The sequence below is a fragment of the Triticum urartu genome, chromosome 7, assembly GCF_003073215.2.
Source record: "Triticum urartu cultivar G1812 chromosome 7, Tu2.1, whole genome shotgun sequence".
NCBI lineage: Eukaryota > Viridiplantae > Streptophyta > Magnoliopsida > Poales > Poaceae > Triticum > Triticum urartu.
In genome coordinates this window covers 33,113,195-33,123,119 of record NC_053028.1, presented here as the reverse complement: position 1 = coordinate 33,123,119, position 9,925 = coordinate 33,113,195, and the positions used below count along the sequence as shown (strand labels likewise).

General features: G+C 48.6%; 1 protein-coding gene across 1 annotated transcript; it reads left to right on the top strand.

Moving 5' to 3' along the window:
• Nucleotides 1-304: 304 nt before the first annotated feature.
• Nucleotides 305-5,257, top strand: LOC125522056. Its single transcript, XM_048687128.1, has 5 exons — nucleotides 305-369; nucleotides 1,018-2,287; nucleotides 2,482-2,635; nucleotides 2,713-2,774; nucleotides 4,674-5,257. Exons 2-4 carry the CDS (start codon nucleotides 1,067-1,069, stop codon nucleotides 2,736-2,738), a joined length of 1,401 nt encoding a protein of 466 aa, XP_048543085.1. The 5' UTR covers nucleotides 305-369; nucleotides 1,018-1,066; the 3' UTR covers nucleotides 2,739-2,774; nucleotides 4,674-5,257.
• The last annotated feature ends 4,668 nt before the right edge of the window (nucleotides 5,258-9,925 follow it).

Here is a 9,925-nt window from a genome sequence, read left to right as displayed (position 1 = left end):
GAGCCGCCGCCGCGCCGCGCCGCCGGCCGCCCCCGCGCACGCCCGCACCTCCCGGCGCCGCCTCCTACCAGCGACTCAAGGTAGATTCCGCATCTCGGCGCCACCCCGTTTGAGGGTTTCGATTGTCCTATTTTTTTCCCCCACCCCTCACGGGCCGCGCGCTAGGGTTTGCAGGTTAGGACGGCGCCGGCATTGCGGCAAGGGTTGGCCGAGACGGAGCCCTCGCCCCTCACCTGAACTGCCCGCACAGCGAGATCAAGCGCCCCTGCCGAACTCGCTCATCGCTGGCTTTCCCCCTGCGCCACCCCCCCCCCACCCCCCCCCCCCCCTTGCCTCGCCGCCTCCCACATAGGCCTCTCCCAGATCGAGGTACCGCAAATATCTCTTGCTAATCCACTTGCCCCTTGATGGGCGCCTTCCTGATTTGGTGCTAATTGTTTTCCCTTCGATTGTGCATAGTTTGTGACTACAGAAATGATATATGTGATGAGTTGACACATAGCACCAATGCGCAAATTCTGCAAGCCTGTTCCTGTTTATTTTTTGTATGGCACAGCCTGATTTTGCGTCTATTTTGTTCGTACTCGTTCCCTATGACGATTGATGAGTAGTTGAGTTCTGTAGTTTTGTATGGATCGTAACGGTGCCTACATTGTCCTGTCCACAGCTTATTTGTGATCTGTTACTGCTAGTACAGCAAAGGCTGCACGTTGTCCACTTCTTGAATGGTTTAGTTGTTGGAGACATGTGTACAATGTAGTTTCGGTGATCCTCTTCGTAGCTTATTTTGTGATCAATCTGCTAATTGTGCAAGGCAGTACCAAGGTCCTTTTTCTTGAATGTTGTAACCTGATAATCTGAGTTGTTGACATGTATATGTTGCAGTTCAATAGGTGATAACCTGATAATCTTTTTCATTTGACATGCAAACATGAATGCCGTTTATAAGTTTCCGCTGATGCCTTGATGAGCTTTAAACTTTAATGCCCTTTTGCATGATTCATGTGTTTATTGCAGTAGGGCAGTGCACTGACTTTGTGAAGGTTCCTGGAAATACTTGTTTCAAATGGCTCAGCAAGCGGATGGCATTTATGATGTGCCGGACGGGCCTCCTTTGATGACTATCAACTTGAAGCTGAGCAGCGAAAATTCCTTTTCAGAAATGCACCGCTCCTACGCAAGCCAGATGGAGCGCCTACGGAAACATCTCAAAAAGAAGTTTAAGACCCTCATGAAGGGCAAGAGGAAGTTTCATCTCACCCCAGATGGGTTAGCTGTTTTCACGGTTGCATTTACTGATGGTGAAAGGACTGTCAGGGCGATCATTGAAGGAAGGCATATGTGGGTGAGAGGATTCGAAACTACAGATGGACAGGTGTATGAGTTCAAGGAGAAGAACCAGGGACATGAAACAAAGAAGTATATCAAAGGGTCAATTTTACTTTCCCATGGAGGAGGGTATCCCACGCTACTACGTGAAGGCCCTCCACTTGAAAACTTTGAAGTGGGCTATCCTGCTCTAAAAGATATGCTTGATCAGCTATCTCATTTTGATCCAACCAAGTCTTCTGTCAAGTCTCTGCGTGCAATGGCGGCACTGATAATACACACTGCTGAGAGCATAAAGAACAACTTCATCTGCTTAATTGTTCTGAAATCGCTCGATCCAAAGCTGGGTGCAAGGAAGCAAGAGTTGACAGATCTGGGAAATGGATACATCCGTAGCTGGGCAAAGATATCAAAGCTAATCCTGAGATATCTTCACATTTCAACCAAGGTTTGGGATGTAAATGAACAGAAAAAGGTTAAAAATGAAGAGTTCTATAAAGTTCCATGCTGGACAAATGATCCCAAGGATGTGCTCAATCATATCATATTCATAAAAAGTGATGAATATCTGGATAATGTTCTGCATGTACAAGATGGCCAAACACGAACCCTACCAGATGTGCTTCAAGCTTCTATAGGTGTGGTTGTCGTGGGAGGGGTGAACCTTGCCTTAAATTATGCAACAGATATTCCCTGTGTTGCTCAAGTGCTACTGCGAGCAACTTCATTGTCCTCAAATGTCCAGGTCATTGAAGGAGAGTTTCCCATCTACACAGACGGACACATAGACTTGTGTACAATGCATCTGAATTTGAAGAAAAAGGAAGGACATCAAGAGGAAGTGGTTAAGTTAACACTAACAGTGAGTGCTTTGCGACAGGCGACTGCAGATGCAAACCAAGTCCATGATGAGGGTGTGTACTGTAAAACGACTAAAGGATGTGTTAAGGACAGTAAGGTACTCCCTCCCTTCTATTCTCTTTGATGTTTAAGAGTTGCGCACAGTCATTACCACATTAAATTTGTCTCTTTCTATTTATTTATTACTCTAAAAGCACCCGCGATTAGCGGGCAGTGAAAAAGGTTGACTAAAATCTATGAAATAAACAACCTTTATGTTGAATTGTCAGCTAATACTTTTCTTAAATATAGATGAGCACCGCACAACTGGAGCTATATTCAGAAAACAGAGAATTATTCGATAAACTTGTAGACGAAAGAGTTGCGGAATCTCAAGCAGAGTACCCAACGATGGATCCAATGCTGCTGCTATGCAGTAAGAAAGAGTCGCCACTAAACTTACAAGGTAAGACTGTAAAACAATGTATTTGCATCTTGTAGTGTCAATAAAACTTATTAACTGTGCTGATTTCCATGTTCCAGACATTGGTGTTGGGCTTGTGTGCTGATACTACCATGAAAAGCAGCTGAGTTCCAGGCCATTGGTAATTCTTGGAGCCCTTGCTTTGTTGATTTGTCGCCTATGCATGTGTGTGCAGCTGCCTGCCCTTGCTTTGTTGGTTTGTCGCCTATGCATGTGTGCGCAGCTGCCTGAGTGTGGCTCTGTCTTGGTAAATTTTGTATCTGTGGCTCTGTGTGTACTTAATTTACGGTTGCATGTGTTGCTTCACACGAACATTGGGAAGTTATGATACTTTTCTTATGGTGTTTCCCTTTTAGTTGTGATGGGTACGAGCAGAATTGAACTTGTGCCTGCCTGGAGGCGTAGTGAAAGCTGCAGTTCAGATCACCATTTTTCGGTCAACCTATACTTCTTTTGTTTGTGTATTTTTTGAATTTTCTAAAACATATGTGCCTTCTGTTAATACTGTCTGTTGCGTCCTACTATCTCATGTTGTGTGCCCTGACACCATTTCTAGTGCCATCGTCATCTGGTGCTATATTAGGAGAAAAATGGAAACAGCAACTACCTCTGCTTTTATGTTGTTGGTTGGTCTTGATGATTGTCAAACATCATATTGATAAACCAAAAGGTTGTGTTTTCAATCCCTTCTGAAGTACTGAAGATAAAAAAGTTTTGGTGGTGTTTTATTGTCTGTTGCCTACGTTACACTAGCGGAGTTAACACATATTGTTGCATGCTCCACCAGTGTGGCCAGTTGGCCATCATGAAACTTCAAGTTGTTGGTGTGTAACTTCGAATTTGATTTCTTCTATACTGTATATGCGTGTGCTTTGTGCTGACAACTGGTCTTGTGTTTATTGAAAACTTTTTTGTGATCATCGGAAATCTAAGAATGATGGGAATTTGAAGTTCATTTTTAACGGACTTCTCCCTTTATCATGTAAACACCCTTGACCTATGTTAATTTAGTCCGGTTAGTTATGTCTCAGTTGATCAGACTGATTATGTGCATGTGATCAGTTTGTTGGCATACTCTTTTCAAGAGAAAATGGGTTTTCTACGATTGAATATCAATTTTATTGTTTACAGAGCATCATGTACACAGGCACAGAAGTAAGACTAATCTTCATATTGAAAAGGAAAAATGGATGTTATAGATGAGGCCTATCTAGCTTCTTTCATATAGCTGAAGTTTTTTTTTTCTCTTGTAGACAAATCATTTGCCGCTCTTCAATTAAGCAAGACTTTCCACTTATTTGCGTCCCTGCTTCAGTAAATTGCTAATATGCATGTAGTTTGACCATTTACTTATGTATGGGTCATGCATTACTGAATTAGGTACCGCAGCATAAGCTAGCCCATGGCATTTTAGCAAATTCATTATGTGTGATATTTGTTGAGCTTTCTATAAGCAACCATTTGCAGCCAGCAGCAAAAATGCAGTACTTCTTACAGTATGAGTTTGCAATAGAGTCTTTATGTAGCAGCAAATCTCGATTTTTTGTCCTTTGTGCTTTTGATCCTGATGGTTTTTGGCATAGCAATGTTTGTTTACCATCTTGATGCTTATTTGAATCCGTTACAAGTCGCTACTGTACTTGGATTCCCCACAGCCCCAGATTTATGGAACCAGACTGAATTCTGGATTGGATTGTGGTGCAGAATGTACTAGCATAAGACAGCCCCACTGAGAATCATATAACCACATTCTGTTCAACTTGTTAAATGCATATTTCTTCTGTCCGTGCATTCCCTGCTCAGGGCACACATTCATTTGTGTGGCTGAGTTAGATAAACGGCCAAATATCTCTGCAGTTACCTGGTATATGGATTGATACAACTAGGTTTGTGCTCATGAAAAAATCTTCCTCTTGAGGTCTCCAGCTACTCAAGATCATTTTGATGCCTTTGCTCTTTGAACTTGAACTGTGGTCATTCTGTCAGATACTTATGAGCATGTACATTTTTCTTGGTGCAGGCAATTAGATAATGTAAGCTGAAAGAACGAGTATTCCTGAAAGATGATGAGTGCGAAGAAGTGGTCCAGGGGATTTTATTCTCTTGAGAGGATAAATTAGACAATCGTTGCATTTCTTGAATGCCTTGGAAGAACATAGGCCACTGAAAAATCTTGAGTTCTTCAGAGACATGTCTTGGAAAAGATTATGCAACTACTCTCCTGGAAATTTTCTATATGGAGGAGACGTGGAAAAATTAACTGGTGCAGTCTTGGTGACGAGAACTCAACGTTCTTGTATGTTGCTGTAAATTGCCAAGCGAGGAGAAATAAATGAGGTTGCTGGTACATAATGCATCAAGCGCTTTCATGTTTAGCAAAAGTTACAAATTGCCACTGTCTCGGGAACCTCTCGGGCTCTCCCCCGCACCGACTACCAACAGTAAATGTCAGTCACCTGTGTCAGTCTCGGTGGTCTATCCGATACAGTCTCTTGGAAGGAGATTGTTAAAAGCGCTCAGGTCCTGATGGATTTACATATGATTTCTTCAAAAACAAGCTAATGTTAAAGAAAGAGGATCTGATATCCCCTCTTTAGAGAGTTCCATGCAAACAAGTTCAACCTAAGGAGGTGTTTGTTTCGGCGAAATCATATTTGCCCGTCACCTGTTTACGCCGTAAAGGAAAAACGTTGCTCGTGTTTGTTTACTCCACGACGTAAACGTATCCCTCTGTAAACGGGTCCGGCCGCCCACCCCTCACCGGTAAGGTCGCGGGATCCTGCCCCACGAGCCCCCTCCTCCCCGCACGACCCCTTCATGCTCTTCCGCCGCCGCCTCCCCAATCTCCTTCGAGTTCGGCGCCGGCGCCTCCCCCATCCCCTTCGAGCCCCCCTTCGTCTCCCTCGCAACAACTGCCTTGCCCAACCGGTCATAGTCAACTCCTTCGCCATCAGCCATGGTTGCCTGACGAACATGAAGAGTTTCAAATCGGAGCAGCCGGCGGCGCTTGAGATCGGATGCGGATGGCAGCGGCGCAGCGCACATGCTCGGGGACAGCCAGTGGTGCAGCGCACAAGATCCGAGCGGCTTGCAGGCTTGATTTCGGAGGCGGCCGGCGGCGTTTGAGATCTTGGCGGCAGGGGCCGAGCAAGAGCAGGCCATCTACGGGAATGATGGTGGCCGGCGGCGTTTGAGATCTTGAGCGGCTGGGGCCGAGCAAGAGCAGGCCATCTACGGGGACGATGGTGGCCGGCGAGCAGCAGGAGCGGCTGGGGGCGAGCAAGAGCAGGCCATCTACGGGGACGATGGTGGCCGGCGAGCAGCAGGAGCGGCTGGGGCCGAGCAAGAGCAGGCCATCTACGGGGACGATGGTGGCCGGCGAGCAGCAGGAGCGGCTGGGGCCGAGCAAGAGCAGGCCATCTACGGGGACGATGGTGGCCGGCGAGCAGCAGGAGCGGCTGGGGCCGAGCAAGAGCAGGCCATCTACGGGGACGATGGTGGCCGGCGAGCAGCAGGAGCGGCTGGGGCCGAGCAAGAGCAGGCCATCTACGGGGACGATGGTGGCCGGCGAGCAGCAGGAGCGGCTGGGGCCGAGCAAGAGCAGGCCATCTACGGGGACGATGGTGGCCGGCGAGCAGCAGGAGCGGCTGGGGCCGAGCAAGAGCAGGCCATCTACGGGGACGATGGTGGCCGGCGAGCAGCAGGAGCGGCTGGGGCCGAGCAAGAGCAGGCCATCTACGGGGACGATGGTGGCCGGCGAGCAGCAGGAGCGGCTGGGGCCGAGCAAGAGCAGGCCATCTACGGGGACGATGGTGGCCGGCGAGCAGCAGGAGCGGCTGGGGCCGAGCAAGAGCAGGCCATCTACGGGGACGATGGTGGCCGGCGAGCAGCAGGAGCGGCTGGGGCCGAGCAAGAGCAGGCCATCTACGGGGACGATGGTGGCCGGCGAGCAGCAGGAGCGGCTGGGGCCGAGCAAGAGCAGGCCATCTACGGGGACGATGGTGGCCGGCGAGCAGCAGGAGCGGCTGGGGCCGAGCAAGAGCAGGCCATCTACGGGGACGATGGTGGCCGGCGAGCAGCAGGAGCGGCTGGGGCCGAGCAAGAGCAGGCCATCTACGGGGACGATGGTGGCCGGCGAGCAGCAGGAGCGGCTGGGGCCGAGCAAGAGCAGGCCATCTACGGGGACGATGGTGGCCGGCGAGCAGCAGGAGCGGCTGGGGCCGAGCAAGAGCAGGCCATCTACGGGGACGATGGTGGCCGGCGAGCAGCAGGAGCGGCTGGGGCCGAGCAAGAGCAGGCCATCTACGGGGACGATGGTGGCCGGCGAGCAGCAGGCGGGCCGAGCAAGAACAGAGCGATGGTAAGCAATACCTTTACGCCAACGTGAAGCAAACAAACTTTGAAAAATCTCATTACACCTCCGTTAACAGTGTGATCTGATTACGTTAACGTTTCTGTTGCCAAACACCTCCGACGTCAACAGATCCTTCATTGTTTTCACACCAAAGATTGAATGTTTCCTGAGACCGATTTCTTTAGTGCACAGCCTGATGAAACACAAGTCATGACAAACAGACTCCAGCTTCTGATTTGGGTCCTCATTGATATGATTCAATCATGGTTTATAAGGGCTGCTCAATTGTTGAGAACTTTGTTCTGGCTTCTGAATTAGTGCGGTCTGCAGATAAAGAGGAAACCAATGACTGCTAAAACTGGACTTTCAAAAGGCGTTTGACACAGTGCTTTGGGATTGCCTCTTCCAGCTATGCAGCACCGGAATTTCCCTACGGATTGGATCAAATGGGGTCAGTGTATGTTACAGTCAGGGCAGGCTCAGGTCCTTATCAGCGGTATGGCAGGTGAACCCATTTCCTTCCTGGAGGGGTTAGACAGCGTGATTCCCTGTGGCCCTACCTTTTTTATTCTGGCCGGCAGTGTCCTTCAGAGGATGACTACCTCAGGCACCCGTTCCATAGCAGTAACGGGCTAGCGGCAATGGCCCACTTTCAGTTTACACAGTAAGCTGATGACACAGTCCTACTGCCACACGGTTCGGTTGATCAGGCTAGAAGGGTTAAGCAAATCCTGCAGGCCTTCTTGGATTTTTCTGGTCTCAGTACTAATTGTCATAAGAGCACCTTATTATTCATATCAACAGTGAGGAGGCTGCTGAAATTGCAAGTGTTTTAGAGTGCCCCATCAGCTCACTGCCTTGCACTTATCCTGGCCTCCCACTATATAAGCAAGACTCCGCAGGCCGCGACATCTTCTCCAACCAGTGATACAGAAGATTGATAAGAGACTAGCTGGATGGATGATGCCATGATGATCAATGCACTCTTTCAGCAATCCCAAGTTACTACAGACGAAAACATCAGCAAGGTCAACAAATTAAGACGCTCCTTTCTCTGGTAGAACAAGAAGAGAACTCACGGCCGACAGTGTTATCACCTGGGAATATGTTATCACACCTAAAGAATCTGGGGAATTAGGATTCCGAGATCTGCTTGCTCATAGCACCGCTGTCCTCTGCAATTTGCCAGCATGCTCCTCCATGGCAACACTATCCCGTGGCATAATTGGCTCTTATCTGTCTATGGGACCTGTCTGTTCAGTCCTTTGAAGCATAGAAATGACACGGCCATCTGGGCAACCTTCAAGTCAGTACTCCTGCTGGTACAAGATGCGACTAAGTGTTGTACCATTCCCGATTTTCCCTGTCATCTTCATGTATGCGCAAGATCAGTACTGCTGGGTTAATCACAGTTCACTTCCAGCGGCTGGGAGCCTAAACTGAGACCTACTCGATCTGCTACAGGCTACAGCCTCTCCGAATTGCTGCAGATTCTGGAAAATTTTCTTGTGATTGAAGGCCGCGATGCTGGTAGTTTAGAAACTACAAACTACTTTTATTAGATGCTAACTTTCAGAAGAGTATCCTGAAGTTGCTACTTTCACCTGGCATCCCATAATATGATGACGAAAGGGTTGGTGCCAAAGATGCATGGTGCAATATTTGTCCAGGTGTTGAATCCATTGAGCATATTACGTTGAGGTGCAGATTGATGCAAAACAATTTGTCAGCATTTGAATCTTCAGCAGCCAGCTGCACGAGCCACATCTCTACTGCAATTCGTCCAGGGCCAACACCTCCAAGCATGGCCGCTCGTCTCCGCGGCCTGTGCTGCTGAACTATGGCACAGCCCTAATGAAATGGTTTTCAACAGTCAGCATTTCTCTGCATGGACATGCTGTTCCAAAGAGAAGCTGACTCTGTAGCACTTCTTCTACGGGCAGAAAATTTGGGCGCCGCACAGTTGCCTATGTTTGCCTTATTCCTTCGGTTTCTTTCTTCTTTCTTCCTTCGTTCATTTGTTGCCGTTGTCTTCGTTTCTGTTCTGTCCCCAGTTTGCTGGACTGTTTGGTCCATGCGGTCTCTGTAACACTAGGCCTTTTTGCCTCTCATGGCTGGCGATCTTGCTCTCTTCGGCGAGCTCGAGAGTGGTGATCAACGGGTGTGCGGGAGAGAAGTTCATGCATGCGTGTGGGCTGCGGCAAGGGAAATCCCTCTCCCCAATGTTGTTCATTATTGCGATGGATGTTTTGACAGCGATTGTGGTGAAGGCTCATGACTCTCAAGTCCTAAGTAAGATGAACTGCTGCAGCCCATTGCAACGTCTATCTCTTTATGCGGACGATGTGGTGATGTTTATCAAACCCTCAAGGACAGGCATTAGATTGGTGGAGGAGGTCCTGCAGATCTTTGGTGAAGCTTCTGGACTCAAAATCAACTTTGCGAAATCCTCGGCCATTCTGATCAGGGCCGAGGAGGGATATGAAGAACTAGTAAGAAGTGCAATGCCCTGGAAGATTGACCGGTTCCCGTGCAAATACTTAGGTTTGCAGCTGAGTATCAAGCAATTAAAGAGGTCTGAATGGCAACCGATGGTGGACGCTGCAATCAAAATTTTGCCGGGCTGGCAAAGGGGAATGATCACTAGACCGGGCAGGCTCATACTGGTCAACCAAGTGATGCGTGCAAGACCCACACACCACCTGATTGTTTCGGAAGCACCTAAGTGGGCATTGGACAAGGTAGACAAGGGTTGCAGAGCCTTCTTCTGGGCGGGCTTGGAGGAAGTCAGCGCAGGCAAGTGCGTGGTATCTTGGCAGAGAGTATGCAAACCAAAATACCTTGGAGGACTAGGAGTGATGGACTTGGGCAAACACGGCCTTGCGCTTCGCTTGCGGTGGGAATGGTTAAGAAGAACA

Bases quoted from the DNA above. Each gene is read 5' to 3' on its own strand.
- LOC125522056 (XM_048687128.1), top strand. From the start codon at position 1,067: ATGGCTCAGCAAGCGGATGGCATTTATGATGTGCCGGACGGGCCTCCT. The intron at 2,288-2,481 runs GTACTCCCTCCC...TCTTAAATATAG, and splicing joins GATGTGTTAAGGACAGTAAG to ATGAGCACCGCACAACTGGA. The intron at 2,636-2,712 runs GTAAGACTGTAA...TCCATGTTCCAG, and splicing joins GTCGCCACTAAACTTACAAG to ACATTGGTGTTGGGCTTGTG.